The 21,794-nt window shown below is 39.6% G+C and overlaps 2 protein-coding genes and 2 long non-coding RNA genes across 4 annotated transcripts; 3 read left to right on the forward strand and 1 right to left on the reverse strand.

Annotated features, from left to right (window-relative positions):
* The first annotated feature begins 667 nt into the window (after positions 1-667).
* Positions 668-4,155, forward strand: LOC112173226 (pentatricopeptide repeat-containing protein At4g33170). The gene has a single exon (XM_024310814.2). The coding sequence runs from the start codon at positions 991-993 to the stop codon at positions 4,048-4,050; it is 3,060 nt and encodes a 1,019-aa protein (XP_024166582.1). The 5' UTR covers positions 668-990; the 3' UTR covers positions 4,051-4,155.
* Positions 4,156-6,386: 2,231 nt separating this feature from the next.
* LOC121050121 lies at positions 6,387-7,864 on the forward strand. Its single transcript, XR_005802031.1, has 3 exons — positions 6,387-6,687; positions 6,847-7,083; positions 7,564-7,864. It is a non-coding gene; the product is annotated as an uncharacterized LOC121050121 (long non-coding RNA).
* A 217-nt stretch (positions 7,865-8,081) lies between these two features.
* LOC112169332 (pentatricopeptide repeat-containing protein At4g33170) lies at positions 8,082-14,303 on the forward strand. Its single transcript, XM_024306348.2, has 3 exons — positions 8,082-11,928; positions 12,181-12,269; positions 14,025-14,303. Exon 1 carries the CDS (start codon positions 8,413-8,415, stop codon positions 11,230-11,232), a length of 2,820 nt encoding a protein of 939 aa, XP_024162116.1. The 5' UTR covers positions 8,082-8,412; the 3' UTR covers positions 11,233-11,928; positions 12,181-12,269; positions 14,025-14,303.
* A 513-nt stretch (positions 14,304-14,816) lies between these two features.
* On the reverse strand, positions 14,817-16,255 carry LOC112169333. The gene is made up of 2 exons (XR_002924624.2): positions 16,112-16,255; positions 14,817-15,841 (listed from the first exon to the last, which is right to left on the reverse strand). It is a non-coding gene; the product is annotated as an uncharacterized LOC112169333 (long non-coding RNA).
* Between the last annotated feature and the right edge of the window lie 5,539 nt (positions 16,256-21,794).

Genomic DNA, 21,794 nt, shown 5'->3' on the forward strand with positions numbered 1-21,794 from the left:
GTAGTAGCCGCTTAGACAGGAAGTCGTTAGGTGAAATTGTGGCATGTTGAAGGCTAGTCCTTAGGCTGATACTGTGTTAGTTTGGAAAAGAAATAGGCTGATACTGTGTACTGTAGCTGATACTATGTAAAAAGCAAAAGAAGGTAAAAGGAGAATAGTGTCTGTCCTTAATTGTATAGTGGAAAAGGTTGTGGACTTAGTTGTCAAAAAATATGTTGTCTGGTAGTGCTTTGTAGTTAACCCATTGAATTACATAATAGAATTCACGTTGCCAAATGCCAATTACACCCTGAGCCAATTATTTGAGGGATATTAACCCCATCTATCCGTCACTCTGTCAATGATCCACAGTCTTCATCTCAATACGTCATTATACTGTCCATTCAAGAGATCTCATCTCTGTGGAGCTCTTAAAGATCTCATTTTATTGTCCATTCAAGCGATCTCAAAGAAGGGAAAAATCCAAGGCCAGTAAATTGCAACGAATTACTGACATCGTAAATTCTTCTTATGAACAATAACAAATACAAGACCCGAAATTGAGCATTATCCCTAAGGACGAAAATAACAACTGACCTATAATGAAGTAGTAGGTTGCGAGGGATGGGTAGAGTTAGAGAAGGGGTCGGAGAGAGGAGAGAAATTGAAGAGAGGAAAAAGCCTTCATTGGTCGGTTGTTGTTATTTTTCATCCTCAATTTCGGGTCTTGTAATTCTATGCGTGCCTAGAGAACAAAAATATCATGCGGATATTGTAATTCTAGGCACGCGTTGGGCCCAAAAATGGGGACCCGAACAGTAAACAAAGACTCAACTCGGAGTAGTAACCAGAAGCAGACCCCTAAAGTGAAACAATTACTTGTACTTCAAACTCTTCGCTATGCTCTCTATACTGGTTTAGCCCCATTCCCAGTTCTCCCCAATTTCAAAATCACTCCATTAATGATGTCTTGAATTTTGGAGGGAAACCAGACAATGCACCCAAGAAATAATGCAGTTGCACACCAATCTCCGACCCAAATCAATTTTCTTCTCCACCAAAAACCACAAAACCCTTCTCCCTCTCTTCAATTTCTCTTCTCTCTCCAACCCCATCTCTCACTCGCAACCCTCTTCTTCATCTTCTCCATGGTTCTCTATCCTCCGCTCCGCCATTGCCAATACAGACTTGCCCCTCGGCAAGCGCGCCCACGCCCTTATGTTAACCTCAGGGGAATGCCAAGACCATTTTCTAATCAACAATCTCATCACCATGTATTCGAAATGCAGGTCGCTCACGTATGCACGCCACCTGTTCGATAAAAGTCCTGACCGAGACCTGGTCACCTGGAATGCCATTCTAGCAGCCTATGCGCAAGCTGGGGGCTCTGTGGTTGAGAATGTTCAAGAGGGGCTTGGCCTTTTCCGGCGGCTTCGCGAGTCTGTTGTGTTCACCAGTCGGCACACTTTGGCTTCCGTTCTGAAGCTGTGTTTGCTGTCGGGGCGTGTTTGGATTTCGGAGGCTGTTCAGGGGTACGCTGTGAAAGTTGGGTTGGAGTGGGATGTGTTTGTTTCGGGTACTCTGGTGAATGTGTATTGTAAACTCAGAAGAGTTAAGGAGGCTCGGGCTTTGTTTGATGGGATGCTGGAAAGGGATGTTGTGTTGTGGAACACAATGCTGAAGGCATATGTGGAAATGGGTCTTCATGAAGAAGCACTTGCTCTTTTCTCCAAGTTTCACCGGAGTGGATTGGGTCCTGATGATGTCAGTGTGCGTTGTGTTCTTAGTGGGATTCACGAAGTTGATTATGATGAAGGCAAGAGGCACATGGAGGAGGTTCAAGCATATGCAGCAAAGCTGGGGGAGTTTATAACTAATGTGGATGATGAAGCCCATCCACCAAGCTTATGTGTTCCCACTACTAATTCCGACATATTTTTGTGGAACAAGACATTGTCCAAGTATATCCGAGCTGGTGAAAATTGGGCTGCGATAGAGTTCTTTAGAAATATGATTAGATCAAAAGTGGGATATGACAGTGTGACATTAGTAATTATTCTATCTGCGATTGTAGGCACAAATAATTTGGAGGTGGGGAAACAGATTCATGGTGCTGCTTTGAAATCAGATTTTGGTTCTGTTCTTTTGGTAGCAAATAGCCTTATCAACATGTATTCAAAGGCTCGCTGTGTTCACTTTGCGAGAGCAGTATTCAATCACATGAAAGAAGTGGACCTAGTTTCATGGAACTCGATGATATCATGTTATGCTCAAAGCAGTTCAGGAGAGGAATCAATAAATCTATTTATAGGTTTATTACGGGATGGTCTAAGACCTGATCAATTTACAATTGCAAGTATTTTAAGGGCTTGCTCCTCTCTTCAAGAAGGGTTGCATCTCAGTGAACAGGTTCATGTTCATGCAATAAAGAACGGTATTGCTGCTGACAGATTTGTTTCAACAGCTCTTATTGATGTTTATTCTAGAAGTGGAAAGATGGACGAGGCAGAGGCCCTTTTAGATAACAAAGTTAAATTCGATCTGGCATCTTGGAATGCGTTGATGTTTGGTTACATAAAGAGTAATGACAGTCACAAAGCACTACAACTTATGAGGATGATTCATGAAGGTGGAAAGAGAGTAGATGAGATTACTCTGGCAACTGTTGCTAAGGCCACTAGTTGCCTGGTAGCGTTGGTGCCGGGGAAGCAAATTCATGCTCATGTCATAAAAACAGGGTATTCAAAGGACTTATATGTTAACAGCAGTATTCTAGATATGTACATAAAATGTGGAGACATGAAAAGTGCACACACAGTTTTCAATGACATTCCTGCACCTGATGATGTTGCGTGGACAACTCTAATCTCAGGATGTTTAGAAAATGGAGATGAAGGGCGCTCTGTGTCTATATACCATCAGATGAGGCAGTCAGGAGTTCAGCCTGATGAATACACCTTAGCTACCTTAGTCAAAGCCGCCTCTTGTCTGACAGCATTGGAACAAGGGAAACAGATACATGCAGATGCAATAAAGTTGGAATATTCCTCAGACCCTTATGTTGCGACATCACTTGTTGACATGTACGCCAAGTGCGGTAACATAGAAGGTGCATATCGTTTATTCAGAAGGATGGATGTCGGGAGCATTGTTCTGTGGAATGCCATGTTGGTGGGTTTAGCTCAACATGGAGACGCTGAAGAAGCACTAAATCTTTTCAGAGTCATGAAATCTAATAACATTTTGCCTGATAGGGTTACTTTCATTGGAGTTCTTTCTGCTTGCAGCCACTCTGGTTTAGTTTCTGAAGCTTACGAGCATTTTTCTTCAATGCAAAGAGATTACGGCATTGAACCTGAGATCGAGCACTACTCTTGTCTAGTCGATGCCCTTGGCCGCGCAAGGCGTGTTCAAGAGGCAGAAAAGCTGATAGCATCAATGCCATTTGAAGCTTCTGCTTCAATGTACAGAGCCCTGCTTGGTGCTTGCAGGGTTCAAGGGGACACAGAAACAGGAAAACGAGTAGCAGAACAGCTCTTGGCTATTGAGCCAACTGACTCATCCGCGTATGTTCTCATATCCAATATGAATGCTGCTGCCAACCAGTGGGATGCTGTGAACGATGCTCGTCAAATGATGAAACAGAAGAATGTAAAGAAAGAACCAGGTTTCAGTTGGATGGATGTGAAGAACAAGGTCCATTTGTTTGTAGTAGATGACAAATCCCATCCTGAAGCCGATTTGATATACGACAAGTTGGAGGACTTGATGAAACAGATCGGTGAAGAAGGGTATGTCCCTGACACAGAGTTTGTGCTTGCTGATGTTGAAGAAGAGGAAAAAGAGCGAGCCCTATATTACCATAGTGAGAGGCTAGCAATAGCTTATGGACTGATAAGCACTCCCTCATCTGCCATTGTTCGGGTCATTAAGAACCTTAGAGTTTGTGGAGACTGCCATAATGCAATCAAATACATATCAAAGGTTTCTCAAAGAGAAATTGTGGTGAGAGATGCAAATCGCTTCCATCGTTTCAGAAATGGGAGCTGCTCCTGTGGTGATTACTGGTAAACCCAGCCATACAGGGTAGAGTCAACCTAATTAAAGCATCTTTTTAGTTCCTTTTGTTGTGAACATTTTCAATTCATTCAATATTAGTTACTTTTAGTGGATTAATTAAGCTCGTTGATGACAACATCATTTTCAAGTTTCAAGCAACGTAAATATGTAATGTGTAAATGAACGATACAAAAACTTGATGCGTAATATATTATTCTTAGGTAAACTCATTCATTCACTCTTACTTGTAACGCAATTCCATTTTAGGTTTTTAAATACGAGTCCTTTTTCGTAAGTGTTGTGATTGCAGTCGATTTGTAATTACAATTTATTGGAACGAAATTCTTAAAAATACATGTAACACTCACTTGTCCAACAATGTGTTTTGCCTTTTTTCATATAATTGTTATCGGCAGACAAATTTTTTTTGACTAAAGCAAAGAAAAAAAAAGATGAATAATATTACCATTTTTAACTTAAAGATGAATAATATTACCATTTTAAAGTAGGTTATGGTGTTCTTTTTCGGATAATTTGGTAACTCATGAGATCTTCTTGATCTTCTATTATCATGTCATTGTTCCATGATTTCAATTTTCAAGGTACCCCTCAACATGTTTAAGACCAAGTAAATTCTAGTTTAGTTTGGTCAAAAGTAAATCCGAGGTTGGGAATTGATCACATCGGTGCGAGTTCATTGACCTTGTTTTTCTTCTTCTTCTATAACTCTAACAGTTTTTCTATAATTTCTGTATTTTATAGGGAAATAAAAGTCAATTTTTTTTTTTTGGATCAAAATAGGTCAGCCCATTATATAGATTCAGCAAGCAGTACAAAAACGAAACACCCCTATATGGGGTTGACAGAAAGAATCGTTCCTCAGAGCACCCTAAGACTTCTATTCTAAACAAGAACAAGAACCCAGTATACCCCCATACTTTTAGAAAGTCCACGCACCATTAGTTCATACAAAAACCTAGAAACTCCGAAGCAGGAATAAAAAACCCTCAGAGCTACTGTTTTCTGAGACCAAGATAAAAAATTAAATAAAATTAGGAGTAGAGGATGATGTATCATCATCCACTCCGTCTTCATTCATTAGAGCAGCCCAAATTGAGGATCCCCGATTAAACTTAGCCCAGCTAGAGACCCATGCATCACACAGGAAGTCCACCGTCCAAAAGCAAGCCCAAATGCCCCAACCATAGGCAAAGGTCCACTCCAGGCCCAATAGTCTTAGAGCCCAGTAGCAAACCCTAGCATACCTAGCGACCCAAGAGCCGCCGCCCTCAGTAGGATCTCCCTCACCACTGCCGCCATAGCCTTTCCTATCGCCGCCGCAATCCAGCATAGGAGAAAGATTACCATCACCACCGTCACAGTGTAATTGCAGCCCAACTGCAATCTTTGCCACCGAAGGAGAAACTGGATCGCCTCCGATCACCGGTTCGCCATCGATCACGTTGTCCTCTGCCACCATACAAATCGAACAGTCCCATTTGATCGGATCTGAGCCCATTCCGGCCTGAACAACCCAGCCATCACTGCGTCCCCGTCCCACATCACCTAACCCAAACACATCGGCGGCGAAATGCCCTGCTCCTCCTATTGCCGCCGAGCTTCAAGTCAAGGAAACTCGCGCCATCTCAGCCAAGATGACTACCATCATAATCTCCGATCCATCCAGAAGACCAAACCGATCCAAGCAGATATTAAAGGGACGTCGAATCCAACCACTAGCATCACCAAGGAAGGGAGAAGAAAGAGAGACATCGCCGCCCTTCCAAATCCAAGATGCAGAGCCACAACGTGGCTGAGAAACCTCTCTCTCCAGAGTTAGGAAATTTGCAGTGCCGCCACCGCCAATCAAGGCCGATTGTGACCTTAGGGTTGCTCGCTCGAGAGAAAGAGAGAGCGTCATTTTTTTATAGTTATACATAAAATAAAAAAAGTCAAAATTTTAGCCTTTCTTCTTCTATAACTCCAACAGTTTTTCTATAATTTCAGTATTTTATAGAGAAGTAAAAGTCAAAACTTTAGCCTATTTTTGTTTTCCAACTCCAACAGATTCCCTATTTTTGTCCTTAAAATTTTAGAGATTGTTGTAAATTTAGAGAATTTGATTTTCTCTTTTCTTATTATCCTTAAAATGAAGATAATTATAGGAAATCAGTTGGAACAAAAGAGACTCATCTTTCCTTAAAATAAATAAAAATCAAACACAGGTGAACAACTTTTTGTGGTAACTCAGCCACCATTTTATAAAAAAGGGCTATTCACCTTGTTACACTGCAGGTGAATACCTCTTCTTCTTTAAATTATTAAGTTCGGAACCCAGTCGTTGTCCACTGGCCTAACCCGGTCACACCTTCACGTGCCGCCCAAAACCCCATTTAAGAAAAAAAAACACAGAAAGGAACAGTTCACAGTCCCATAGTCTGCACTCTGCAGTCACTTCGGTGTTAAGAAGAACCCACAACCAGGGAAAAAAAAAAATCCTTCATGATTTCTTAGGAGTTAGGGCTGCTTCAGTGGGATTTCTTTCCCTTTTTATTTTTTCTTTTCACAATCTCTGCAACATGCATTTGCCAGTGGAAAAAGGCCAGAATCCCCTGAAACGCAGCTTCTCTGAAATCACTGATGATCATGGTAGGAGTTTCATAGCGCTTCAATCCCACAAGCTCTTTTTTTTTTTTTTTTTTTTTTTTTGTGTGTGTGTTACTATCTCTGGCTAAGGCATTGTGGGTGCCTGTAAAGTTAAGATTTTGATAGTGGGAATTTTTTTGGGTGTGTGGTTTTGGTTAATAGGTATCAGACACAAGTGTATGAGGTTGCTAGGAGGAGGAACACAATAGCTGTGATGGAGACAGGTTCTGGGAAGACAATGATGGCTGTGATGCTCATTGATGAAATTGGTCAAGCTATCAAATCATCTGGTGACAACAAATTGACCACACCAGTTTTGAAGTGGAGGAGTATTATGGAGCCAAGGGGGTTGATGCATGGGATAAGGAGCATTAGGAAAAGGAATTTTAAACCCATGATGTAAGTTTTCTTTGAAAATCTTGACTAGTAATTTAGATTAATAATGTTGATGTTCATGCTTAATGCCAGTGCTTCTTATCTTTGCACTTTCTGCAATGTTCTTAATCCGTTGAAATTTGAAAGATCGCATCTTTTTTTATTGCTGATGAAGTAAGAAGCTGATCCGTGCTCACTTTGCTTAGTTCCTTGTGTTAGTTAGTTATGAGAAATTACTTAATTTGTTCAGAAGTCATGTTGGTATAATTTATCACAGTTCATTTTGTTAATCCTTTTGTTTCTAGTTTTTCTGCATGATTATTGAGTTTTTATCTGTATTTCCCTTTCTGTTTTTAGCATAGTGAGAACCACATTTGAAAAAAGCTATTAAAGTATTAACAAGTACCATTCTCAAGGCACATAACATACTTCTGTTAGATTCCTTATAATAAAACAGAAGTATCAAGTTTTTGCGGTTGGTGAACCTGTTATTTTATCCTGTAGGTACTGGTTATGACACCCCAGATTCTTTTGGATGCCTTAAGAAAGGCATTCTTGACCATAGAAGCAGTATGCTTGATGATTATGGATGAGTGCCATCGGGCTACCAGAAACCACCCTTATACAAAGATAATGAAGGTTGATTTCGTTGCTGTATTCCTCCCATTTCTTTGTTGTGATTTGTTACAAAATATGCATAGTTATATCATTTGTAGTCGACCAACTTGACAATATTTTGTCTTCCCTCTTGTTTCAATGTAGTACTATGTTTTTTGTTTATATAAAGGCTTGCTCTTTACATGTCCATTATTGATACCAAACATACTGCTAGAATTTATGGATCATGTGTCTCATCCACAATGGACTTTGAAGATCAAATATCAGAACCCGAAAGCATTTTGGAGTCCCAGGTAACCCACCTATTTTTTATTTTTATTTTTTCCTTCAGTTGTCAATGTGAGTTACTATTGATGGATCATATGTGATGATTTACTGTCTTATAATTTGCTTAAACAGATTTATACTGTTAAGGATAAAGTATCAATTTAATGTGGGTTTTTGGTGGAGAAGAAAATTGATTTGGGTCGGAGATTGGTCTGCAGCTGCATTATTTCTTGGGTGCATTGTCTGGTTTCCCTCCAAAATTCAAGACATAATGGAGTGATTAATGTAAGATAGTCTGTTGCCGGAAAGTCAAAGAAATGACCTGTGTTGCCATTGAACTTATTCCAACGATTGTAATTTGCATTTCATGTTGCTTTCAATTTAATCTTTTGACTTCTACGGTCCCCAGTTCTCCCCAATTTCAAAAAGCACTCCATTATGTCTTGAATTTTGGAGGGAAACCGGACAATGCACCCAAGAAATAATGCAGCTGCAGACCAATCTCCGACCCAAATTAATTTTCTTCTTCACCAAAAACCCGAAAACCCTCTCCCTCTCTTCAATTTCTCCTCTGTCTCCAACCCCATCTCTCACTCGCAACCCTCTTCTCCATGGTTCTCTATCCTCCGCACCGCCATTGCCAATACAGACTTGCCCCTCGGAAAGCGCGCCCACGCCCTTATGTTAACCTCAGGGGAATGCCAAGATCATTTTCTAATCAACAATCTCATCACCATGTATTCGAAATGCAGGTCGCTCACATATGCACGCCATCTGTTCGATAAAAGTCCTGACCGAGACCTGGTCACCTGGAATGCCATTCTAGCAGCCTATGCACAAGCTGGGGGCCCTGTGGTTGAGAATGTTCAAGAGGGACTCGGCCTTTTCCGGCGGCTTCGTGAGTCTGTTGTGTTCACCAGTCGGCACACTTTGGCTTCCGTTTTGAAGCTGTGTTTGCTGTCAGGGCGTGTTTGGATTTCGGAGGCTGTTCAGGGTTACGCTCTGAAAATTGGGTTGGAGTGGGATGTGTTTGTTTCGGGTACCCTGGTGAATGTGTATTGTAAACTCAGAAGAGTTAAGGAGGCTCGGGCTTTGTTTGATGGGATGCTGGAACGGGATGTTGTGTTGTGGAACACAATGCTGAAGGCATATGTGGAAATGGGTCTTCAGGAAGAAGCACTTGCTCTTTTCTCCAAGTTTCATCAAAGTGGATTAGGTCCTGACCATGTTAGTGTGCGTTGTGTTCTTAGTGGGATTCACAAAGTTGATTATGTTGAAGGCAAGAGGTACATGGAGGAGGTTCAAGCATATGCAGCAAAGCTGGGGGAGTTTATTATAACTAATGTGGATGATGATGCCCATCCAACGAGTTTATGTGATCCTACTACTAATTCCGACATATTTCTGTGGAACAAGAAGTTGTCTAAGTATATCCGAGCTGGTGAAAATTGGGCTGCAATAGATTGCTTTAGAAATATGATTATATCGAAAGTTGGATATGACAAGGTGACATTAGTTATCATTCTATCTGCGATTGTGGACACAAATAATTTGGAGGTGGGGAAACAGATTCATGGTGCTGCTTTGAAATCAGATTTTGATTCTGTTCTTTTGGTAGCAAATAGCCTTATCAACATGTATTCAAAGGCTCGCTGTGTTCACTTTGCGAGAGAAGTATTCAATCACATGAAAGAAGTGGACCTAGTTTCATGGAACTCGATGATATCATGTTATGTGCAAAGCGGTTCAGGAGAGGAATCAGTAAACCTATTTATTGGTTTATTACGGGATGGTCTAAGACCTGATCAATTTACAATTGCAAGTATTTTAAGGGCTTGCTCCTCTCTTCAAGAAGGGCTGCATCTCAGTAAACAGGTTCATGTTCATGCAATAAAAACTGGTATTGCTGCTGACAGATTTGTTTCAACAGCTCTTATTGATGTTTATTCCAGAAGTGGAAAGATGGAGGAAGTGGAGCCCCTTTTAGAAAACAAAGTTAATTTCGATCTGCCATCTTGGAATGCATTGATGTTTGGGTACATAAAGAGTAATGACGGTCACAAAGCACTACAACTTATGAGGATGATTCATGAAGGTGGAAAGAGGGGAGACGAGATTACTTTGGCAACTGTTGCTAAGGCCACTAGTTGCCTGGTAGCGTTGGTACCGGGGAAGCAAATTCATGCTCATGTCATAAAAACAGGGTATTCAAAGGACTTATATGTTAACAGCAGTATTCTAGATATGTACATAAAATGTGGAGACATGGGAAGTGCGCACACAGTTTTCAATGACATTCCTGCACCTGATGATGTTGCGTGGACAACTCTAATCTCAGGATGTCTAGAAAATGGAGATGAAGGGCGCTCAGTGTCTATATACCATCAGATGAGGCAGTCAGGAGTTCATCCCGATGAATACACCTTAGCTACCCTCGTCAAAGCCGCCTCTTGTCTGACAGCATTGGAACAAGGGAAACAGATACATGCAGATGCAATAAAGTTGGAATATTCCTCAGACCCTTATGTTGCGACATCACTTGTTGACATGTATGCCAAGTGCGGTAATATAGAAGATGCATATCGTTTATTTAGAAGGATGGATGTCGGGAGCATTGTCCTGTGGAATGCCATGTTGGTGGGCTTTGCTCAACATGGAGACGCTGAAGAAGCACTAAATCTTTTCAGAGTCATGAAATCTAATAACATTTTGCCTGATAGAGTTACTTTCATTGGAGTTCTTTCTGCTTGCAGCCACTCTGGTTTAGTTTCTGAAGCTTACGAGCATTTTTCTTCAATGCAAAGAGATTACGGCATTGAACCTGAGATCGAGCACTACTCTTGTCTAGTCAATGCCCTTAGCCGCGCAGGGCGTGTTCAAGAGGCAGAAAAGCTGATAGCATCAATGCCATTTGAAGCTTCTGCTTCAATGTACAGAGCCCTGCTTGGTGCTTGCAGGGTTCAAGGGGACACAGAAACAGGAAAACGAGTAGCAGAACAGCTCTTGGCTATTGAGCCAACTGACTCATTGGCTTATGTTCTCATATCCAATATGAATGCTGCTGCCAACCAGTGGGATGCTGTGAAAGATGCTCGACGAATGATGAAACAGAAGAATGTAAAGAAAGAACCAGGTTTCAGTTGGATAGATGTGAAGAACAAGGTCCATTTGTTTCTGGTAGATGATAAATCCCATCCTGAAGCCGATTTGATATACGACAAGTTGGAGGACTTGATGAGATGGATCAGCGAAGAAGGGTATGTCCCTGATACAGAGTGTGCTTGCTGATGTTTAATAAGACGAAAAAGAGCGAGCTCTATATTACCATAGTGAGAGGTAGGGATGGCAAAAATCCTCATCGAGTAGGGTACCCATCGGGTATTCGACCCTAACGGGGAGAAATTCGGGGGAAATCGGGTAACGGGGATGGGGATTCCTAGTATTCAAATTTTGAAATTGGGTACGGGGCGGGGATGATATTTTGATCCTCATCCCCATACCCCCCAATAAGAATTGTCTGAAATATATGTATATATACAGCCCCCTTCCAATGAGGGATACCTATTTTTGGCCAATTTGAGGGATAGGCTCCCAGCCCTTGGATCAGGTTTAATGAGCTTGGACGGCTGAGATCGTAAACAGTGATTTAACCCTTATCTAACCCCAATTCCTGAACTCGGGTCCGTTCTCAAGCCTCCCAATTTCTTCTCTTGGTCCCTCTCTCTCTCTCTCTCTCTCTCTCTCTCTCTCGCTCAGAGAACTTGTAAATCGAGCATGAACTTCTCTAGAAATCAGGTGGGTTTTGTATTTGTAGTGAGTATTTGATCAGCCTGAGGCCGCCGAGCTCGACCCCAACGACGATGGTAGCGATCTCGAAGAAGATGGTTAGTTTACCTCACTGTAATTTGTTTTGAAGAAGAAGACGGTTAGATGAAGCTACTGCCTAACGTCCTCGACAGGCCTCTCAGCAAAGGAAAACAAGAGGTCTTCTCTCTCTCTCTAGCTCATTCACTTTTGTTTCGTTATGCATCAAATTACTAATCCTTGAACTTAATGGGTGTGATTTTGATGGATCTCTGTGTGTTGGGTACTCGATTTAAGGGGAAAGATCGAAACTTTGTACTCAATTAACCTTAATTTGAGTGATGAGGACCTGGTTTTTTTTGCTTTTATTGAATTTTTGGGTGATTGAGATTTTGGATGTTTGCTGATTTTGGGATTTGACGGTTGTTTCAGGTCAGTTTGAGTGCATTTGCGTTCTTTTTTTCAGAGCTTGTGCAATACAGCCAAACACAGGTTGACAACATTGCCTAGCTAGAACCAAGGTGATTCACGTTCTTGGTATTTCGATTCGTTTGTTTTGTGCTCATGTACATTCAGAATTGGTTAGTTTAGGGGTTCTATTAGATTGAAGAATGAAGTGCTCATGTGAAAGAATTATATGAATTGAAATAGAGATAAGGTATGGCTTCTAGTTCTTGAATTGAAACATATTTCAATGGATATCCCTTTACTTCATTTTGGCAGTAACTAAGAAATAAAAGGCAGACGTCCATTTTTTGGGTGCTATAAGATGTAATCTATCTATAAATTGCTCCTATCTAAATGAATGTTACATTGGGTTATTTTGTAAACAAAATTCTACGTTGAACAAAATTCGTTTTTACTGCTTCACTTTGCTCTTATATGTTTTACTTTTTCCTAGTTTTGTTGCTGCTGCTGGTGTTATTGTTGTTCTTATCATTGTTATGTCTTGTGCCTGTCCATGTTTGGTAAAATCTGTGTGAACATCTTGGTGTGTTGCTTCATGGGGCGAAAAGATTTAGGGGTTATGCTTGGCTGTAAATTTACAAATTCGGTTTTGAGTGTCTTTTATCATATGAAAACTTAAACATGGACATAAAGATATGTCCTGTAAATCTTATACTACTTTTAAGGTGGACATGAATCTATTAGGAGTTGTGTTCTGTGCAAGACAAGATGCTACTGTTGTCATGTCTACTGAGTTGTATCAGAGTTAGGTACATACAGTCATAGAGGAACTACTTATTTTAGTCTTGACTCTAGGGAGGATTGGTGTTTGGCTCTCTTGTTGTAATAGTGGAGTAGCAAACATGTAGTTTGACAATGTTGGACTCTTAGACCATGTATGTTAGGAAGCAAAACTTATCAAGCCACATTTTGGGAGGGCAAGGTTTGGTGCAATAGATGGATGTTGAGTTGCTATTTATGATTTTTACATGATTTGTTGCTTCATGTGAATAAGATAAACTTTGATCACAAAAATAAAAAATAAAAAAAACGATTAACCTGGCAGCTTTGGGTATTTGAGCAAATATATCTCATTTATTAAGAAGGATGGATGAGTTGAAGAATCTCTGATCTTGAAATCAAAACTTTGGAACAGTGGTCCTAGTTTTCCAGAGGGGTTACCAATCACTACATCCCTTTGGTCTGATATCAGGGAAGAATAGCTACCATATGTTTTCATGCCTCCTAACGTTCCCATAATGTCTTTCTATTTCACATGGTTTACACATCTTTAGAATGTATTGAACTTTCTTGACATTTGCATAGTAACTTGTGTTATCATGTCTGTCTTATGGGTCAGTGACATTTCTGATATGCACCAGGCCTGCGCTTACCAGCAAAGGTCTAATAATAGCTCACTTTTGATTACTTAAATGGATTCCACAATTTACTGGAACATAAAACTATCTGATACATGTACAGAAATGTAGATTGAAAAATATTTTGGTATAGACCAGGCCTGCGCTTACCAGCAAAGGTCTAATAATTGCTCACTTTTGATTACTTAAATGGATTCCACAATTTACTGGAACATAAAACTATCTGATACATGTACAGAAATGTAGATTGAAAAATATTTTGGTATAGACTTGCCCAATGAGTGAGGTGTCTTGTTTGTTATCGTAAACAATATTAAAAGCTAATGCATTGCACATATCTTGGCTTTTGTGGATCTGATTCTGGTTATTAACTTGAGCATGTTCAGATTGATTTCTACCACAATCAAATTTCTGTGCAAATTTGACATTTGTCATGTCTTTTGTTTGCAGGAAGTTATACCTCAATTCTTTTAGCAGATGGAGTTGCAAGTGAAAAAATACTGAAGAATTTCTAACTAATACGTAGAAAGTCTGCATTGTTGTACCATTGTTGAGTAATAGTTACTATTAATTTGTTCCCCACTGCTGAGGATAAAATATCCTAGCTCGGAATCAGAAAAATAAATACAATTTTGGCATTCCGACTTCTGAGGATTTTGTTGTTTTTATTTAAAACTGCTGTTTGGTCGTCGGCATTAGTATGAAATATGATCCATTTTTGTGTCAAAATGTCTATGCTATAGCAACTATTTTCAAGTAAGCTTACACTTTTAATTTCATTTGACATTTTCCGTTTGTGTGTTGAATGAAAGTCTAAACTCCTGAGAACCAATTTCATGATACCCTGAAAATATATAACAATAATAGATCACATACTACTTGCTTTGAAGTTTAGAGCATCTTCTAATAATGTGCAACTTGAAATGGAAAAAGAATTTCTTGATAATCGATTAGAATTTGACTGTCCTAATACGTTTGAATCACGTTCAGTCTTGGAGAACAGGGATTGGTTCAAAGATACCTAGATGTTCAGTGGTTTGAGCATCCAAATATCTTAGTTTTATTGATAAAAACAAAAAATCTTGGTTTTCCTCATGGATTGGAACTTCAACCTTGCTAACTCATACAAGCCACTCCCACAATATTTGAGCACTAATATAAATGGAACATATTGCAAAACAGTAAAAAATTTAGTTAAACTTGTTCAGCTAACAAGCTCGGCTTTAATCGTCAAACCAGCAATGCTGAGAACCTCCTTTCTTTTTGTACTTTTTCTTTTCTCTAAACTGATCACAAAACAATTTCACAAAGGAGAATTTTCAGATATCAATTCATAATTGGGAATGTTAAAAAAGGCCAAGCCTCTTAATTCAATAGAAGTTTAAGGTACAAATGCAGGAAAGAGAACATCCCTCCCAACAGTTAAGAATCAATGTAAACAAGACCAAACCAGGGAATGAACTCTGCGTCCTATAAGATCATACTACACATTACCATCATTAATGTCATCAGTTCCATTTCTACTGTGGTCTTTGATGTGCTTTCCATGGGGCTTAACTGAATCCCGATGATGGTGATCTTTCTCCTCTCCTGAGTAATGATTGTGACCATGTCTATGATGATGGTGGTGGCCATTTTTCTTGTCCTTCAAATGTTTTTCTTGTCCTTCAAATGTTTACCTGCCTCATCATGGTTGTCATCTGATGACTTCCCTAAAGATCTGCTTCTTTTGTCACGCATATACGAATCTGACTCCGATGACCTTGAATCAACACTATTTGGTCGCCTATGACATTTATGGTGCTTTGCACGACTTTTCCTTCTAATCTCACCATCCTCATAACTAGAAGAATCAGAAGAAACAGATTTCAACTGCCGGTGGTGTTTAGGGTGCTTTGCATGACTTCTTCTGATTCTTCTCTGATCATCATCACTAGAATCAGAAAGATCAGAATCTGCCCTCCTATGGTGCCTGTGGTACTTCAAATGACTTCTCTTCACTCTCTCATCCTTGTCATCACTTGAAGAATCAGAAGCACCAGATTCTAGCTAGGCAATGTACATGAGCAAAGTGAACTAGCACTTCATTCTTCAATCTAATAGAACCCCTAAACTAACTAATTCTGAATGTACATGAGCACAAAACAAATGAATCGAAATACCAAGAATGTGAATCACCTTGGTTCTAGCTAGGCAATGTTGTCAACCTGTGTTTGGCTGTATTGCACAAGCTCTGAAAACAAGAACGCAAATGCACTCAAACTGACCTGAAACAACCGTCAAATCCCAAAATCAGCAAACATCCAAAATCTCAATCACCCAAAAATTCAATAAAAGCAAAAAAAACCAGGTCCTCATCACTCAAATTAAGGTTAATTGAGTACAAAGTTTCGATCTTTCCCCTTAAATTGAGTACCCAACACACAGAGATCCATCAATATCACACCCATTAAGTTCAGGGATTAGTAATTTGATGCATAACGAAACAAAAGTGAATGAGCTAGAGAGAGAGTGAGAGAGAGAGAGAGAGAGAAGACCTCTTGTTTTTCTTTGCTGAGAGGCCTGTCGAGGACGTTAGGCAGTAGCTTCATCCAACCGTCTTCTTCTTCAAAACAAATTACAGTGAGGTAAACTAACCATCTTCTTCGAGACCGCTACCGTCGTCGTTGGGGTCGAGCTTGGCGGCCTCAGGCTGATATATATATATATATATATATATATATATATATTTATAGCAGAGCGTTCTGAAGAGGACGTCGACACTTTCGCTAAAGTGTGGACGGCGCTGCTACAACAGCTTTCAGGCGGCGGCGGGGCTTGCCGAACGGAGGCTAGAGGTATTCAGACCGCTTCTGGGTAGCAATCGAGGTCGGAGGAGATCGAGGTTGCAGGTTCTGGGCAGCAACCTCACCTGCAACCGCAACGTTCTGGGCAACACTACAACCTAATCGCCGGCGACTCCACCCAACTGCAGACCGGTCCGTCCGACCCCTGGCCTCCGTCCGGCAAGCCCCGCTACCCCATCGCCGCCTGAAAGCTGCTGCAGCAGTGCCGTCCGCACTTTACTGAAAGTGCGCGCACTTTACTGAAAGTGCGCGCACTTTACTGAAAGTGTATGTATGTATGTATGTATAAACTAGAGAATAAGAGAGAGATAGAATACACAAGCAAGGAGGTAGAAGTGTGTGTTTCATTCTTATTATACCATTTTATATAGGAGTAGTGTTTACATCATAAGGACATAACTAATGAGTATTTACAGTGGACAACCACATATATATAATATTTACAACACTCCCCCTTGGATGTCCACCACTAAATGATATGGTGTTGGACGCGCTTAATGTTGTTTCGTCAAAAACCTTGTCAGGTAACAAAAACTCAGTGGGACAAAAATAACCCTGATCGAAGGAGAAAAAGAGTACAACGAGCATATGTCCTAGATAGCATAATTTTGAATGCTCCCCCTGATTGTTGCAAGCTTCAATCATGTATGTAACAAAGTACATGCAACATGTATATTGGATATGGTGTGTCGATCACATGGGTGAGACCATGTGTGCTTTGCATAAAAGGGACTCATCATGAATTGCAATTCCTACAAAGGTTAGGGCAATGCCGATAAAACTATAGGGTTATTATCACAAATGGTACATGAACTTATCCTCTATTTTATCGATGGTACCTGAACTTCAATTTTGATCACAACCAGTACCTGAAATTTTCGATTTCATTTTAAATGGTACCTAACGCCACCTTCGATCACTATTCCGGCCAAAAAAGCCAAATCTAAAAAAACAAAAAACAAAAAAAAATGTTCAAGGCAAGTCTATTACTAAAAAATCATCACTATATATGATCGCAACCCTCGAAATCATCAAAAATCATCACTATGATCTCCTCCCATGCCGTTTTTAGTCGGAATATTGATCAGAGGTGACTCTAGGTACTATTTAAAATGAAATCGAAAAGTTCGGGTACTGGTTGTGATCAAAATTGAAGTTCAAGTACCATCGATAAGATTGAAGTATAGTTCAGGTACCATTTGTGATAATAACCCAAAACTATAATATTCTTAATGAATCTTACCTGACATGATATGGGTAGAACCAATTTCATATGCTCAATTTATAGATAAAGATATTAGTTAAAGAATAACAATATAAAGGTACAATAATTGACACATTTACCTTTGTCCGAACATTGAAATTTAAGTATGGCGTACTTAGCCATAAATATCAATTTGTGTAATTGATAATTTCATATAGGCTCAATATGAGCTCTAGACAAATTCATAACTTCGCGAAAGTTAGAATATGTTGCAACATTGTGAGCATGCTACAAATTCGATTTCTTAGTCTTGTCATAATACTCATTGAGACAATAAGTCACTTTGACCATAATTGAATTAGTATATATGAACTTTATACTTTTTGATTTCGTACGCGAGCTTTAAGCTCTTTCATTCATTCATGGACTTGCCTTTGGCAATATGAATCCATTAAGGATTTGGTTAAGCAATATGCTTATAATGACACATTTGGGGATTTGCTTCACTATGCCAATAAAGCCTTCAGACGACAGATGAGATCTGTCGTCTGATATGTAAATTATATGTTGTCTATCCAGCTGCCGTCTCTTAAGGCATCAAACGACAGATATCCTCGGTCGTCTCTTCTCACTCAGACAACAGAAGTTTCACAAGGCTCTGTCGTCTGAACAACCCAACACTGAAGGATTTGGGACTTTCTGTCGTTAATAATCACATACAACGACAGATTAATGTTGTTCAAATGAACTACAAACTACAGTTTTAATAAAACTGCTGTTGTCTGACATGTAATAAGAACACATTTATATGTTATCTGAAGTTACCAAAATAAAGGCTTGTTTAACAATCTGTTGTCTGAATGCATTTTCAAAGACATTTGATTGTTGTTTGAAATTCACTTAAAATTAGGTAAATTATAACTCATCTGTCGTTTAAAGGTGATTTACGGCAGGAACATCATGACATACCTCAATACCTTGAAGTAACCCATCTCCTGTTTATGTCTTAATAAAGTAGAAAAACCTTCAGCACCAAGCAGAAATAGATAGGGGGATACTGGATCCCCTTGTCTCAATCGTCTACTTGGAATAATTAAACCTTTGGGTTTTCCACGCACCAAAAAATAGTATATCACTGAACTAATGCACTACATCACCATCTCAATCCAACCATGATTAAAACCAAACCGGTCCAGAACCTTTCTTAGGAAAGTCCATTCCATTTGATCATATGCTTTACTTAGATTGAGCTTTAATGCCAAAAAACCTTCCCTTCCCTCTCTCTTATTATGAACAAAGTGGGCAATTTCATTAGCTACCAGGATGTTATCAGTGATCAACCTCCCAGGTACAAAAGCACTATGATAAGGGGAGATCAGAGAAGGTAGAACTTGCTTCAACCTGTTAGCAATTACCTTTGAACAAATTTTGTAAATCACGTTACAGAGAGCAATTGGCCTCAAGTCCAACATGTGTTCCGGATTATTTACTTTGGCAATCAAGCAAATATGAGTAAAATTGATTTAAGGAAGTAGTTGACCAGAATGCAGAAAATCCTGAACTGCCTCTGTAACATCTGCTCCAATAGTTTCCCAATAGTGTTGGGAAAAAATGGGAGGCATGCCATCTGGTCCTGGAGATTTAGTAGGATACATCTGGAATAATGCAGCCTTCATTTCCTTTTGAGAATACGACGCACAAAGTTGCTCATTCATACCATGCGTGACACAAGGCTGTATTGCTGCAAGAGTAGTTGCTACAGCGTCCATATCAATGTTTGACGCAGTAAACATTTTTGTGAAGTAGTCAGTGACAACCTTTCCCATTCCATCATCGTCATCAAACCATTGACCTTGTTCATCATACAAACCCTGAATTGAATTCTTCATCCTTCGATTTGCAACTTTTCGGTGGAAATAGCTAGTATTCCTATCCCCCTCCTTTAACCAAGAGATCTTTGATCTTTGTCTCCAGAACAACTCTTCTTGTGACAAATGTGACTGTAGACGACCCATCAAATCTTTCTTCTCATTTTGAGCACCCATCGAAAACGGTACCCCTAACAACTCCTCCAGACGTTCCCTTATGCCTATCATCTCTTGCTAATGGGCCTTAAAAGTCTGCCTCTGCCAGACATTGAGTCGCAGGCGAGTGTGCTCAATTTTCTTAACAACAGAATACATAAGGCTGCCGGCAACGTCAGTAGCCCAAGCACTCTTCACTACCCCATCACACTCACCATGCTGAAGACAAAACGCTTCTAATTTGAAGCAATGCCTACGTGGTTTCTGTGGCAACTGAACTGCACTAGCCTGCAGTAGTATTGGGACGTGATCTGAATCACTCGGCGACAAATGTCTAACTCGAGCACAGCCAAAGATATCGTACCAACAAGGGGTGCAGACCACATGATCCAATCTGAGTCTTGTCTCAGAATTCCACCACGTAGACATCACTCCTTGAAACCCTAGATCAAGAAGATCCCCATATCCTAGGGCTTCACAAAACCCACACATTTGTCTCTCTGCTCTTGGAGTTCCATCCAACTTCTCGCTATTATTAAGAATTTCATTGAAATCCCCAATAACAACCCAAGGCAAGGAATCCAGATCACGGAGTTCTCGGAGTAATTGCCAAGACTTATCTCCTCTCCGCCTTTGTAGGATACCCGTAAAACCCAGTTAGCCTCCACCTCGGATCTCCTAGACCACCACCTATCTCCAGATCAATATGGTGTGCAGAAAAAGTTCGAACCTGCACATTAACTTCATCATTCCAGAACATCCCTAGCCCTCCTGATTGTCCAACACTCAACAACTCCTTTGAGTGTGGAAATCCTAGCGCAGCGCACGATGTAGATCACGGAAGCCAGAGAGGCTATTGATTTTTGTCTCAAAGAGAAAGACGATTTGAGGACGATTTTGAACGATTAAATCCTTCAAAGCCCTCCTTGTTGTGTCATTGCAGATCCCTCTACAATTCCAACTAAGTATATCCATGTCGATGGTAGACCGGAAACTTACTTTCTAGAACCCTAGAAAGTAAACCCTAGCAGAGCACTAGGTCAAAAAAAAGATTCAACTATTAATTTGCTTTTCTATTCTCAAGTTAGTTTTACTTGTTTTAATAATTCATGTTAGTCGATTTTTCAAATTGAGTGTTTGTTGATTGAATTTTATTTTTATTGGAATGTATTAAGTTAGATCAATCGATTTTATTTTTATTGGATATCTCTTTAGATTTGATAATTTCAATTAGTGTTTATTAATTCAATTTTTATATTCTCGAATGATGTTTAATGTCTTAGTTTTTTGGTTGAAAATTATACAACGGTGTTCAAGACTGATATAAATGAAAAAAATGAAAATTCTCGATTGATATAATGCAAATTTTTTTTTTAATCGGGTAGTTAGCTGTTAGTAACTCACACACCCATGCAGTGGTATCTCAGCGCCAGGACACCTGCACCAACATTGCGGCGAAAGCCAGGAAAAGCCAAACTAATCCACTTCACCGTAGACGCAAGAACCCAAAGGGTCCCTCAAATCTGCTGGCCACGGGATGCAGCTGGGATTCGAACGCTAGACCTGGGGGTTCCAGACTAGGCCGTTCGACCAACACACCACACCACGTGGTTGATATAATGCAATTTGAGTTCCTCGAATCAATTAAATGAAAAAAATGAAAAGTATGGTGGAAAAAATCATTATCATGAGTTTCTATTATGAAATTTTCCTCTCATATTGTTCAACATATATTTTAAATGCACTTTCAACTATTTCATATGGTTTTAATTGTAAAATAACTATATCAATTTGGCTCAATCAGTTGTCCAAATTTGTTCTCGTCGTTGTATCCATTTGACATGTCAGTGTTTTCTCTACCCTAAGAAAAAAAAAGTGAAGATGTTTAGTTTTAGTTTACTTAAGTTTATAGTTGGTTTTAATCTCGATATGTGTCTTGATTGTAGTCAGTTTGTAATTACAATTTATTTGCATGAAATTTCTTTCAATGAAAAAAAACAGTACATATAACACTCACTTGTCAAACAATTTTTTCATATAATTGTTATCGGCCGACAAATTTTTTAGGCCAAAGCAAAAAAAAAAAAAGGTTAAACTTTGAGCATACCATTTTTAATCAGTTTATTTAATCTAGCTTCGTAGTGGT

Source organism: Rosa chinensis, chromosome 6 (assembly GCF_002994745.2).
Source record: "Rosa chinensis cultivar Old Blush chromosome 6, RchiOBHm-V2, whole genome shotgun sequence".
Lineage (NCBI taxonomy): Eukaryota > Viridiplantae > Streptophyta > Magnoliopsida > Rosales > Rosaceae > Rosa > Rosa chinensis.

Excerpts from the sequence above, each read along its gene's own strand:
- LOC112173226 (XM_024310814.2), top strand. The coding sequence starts at position 991 with ATGCAGTTGCACACCAATCTCCGACCCAAATCAATTTTCTTCTCCACC.
- LOC112169332 (XM_024306348.2), top strand. The coding sequence starts at position 8,413 with ATGCACCCAAGAAATAATGCAGCTGCAGACCAATCTCCGACCCAAATT.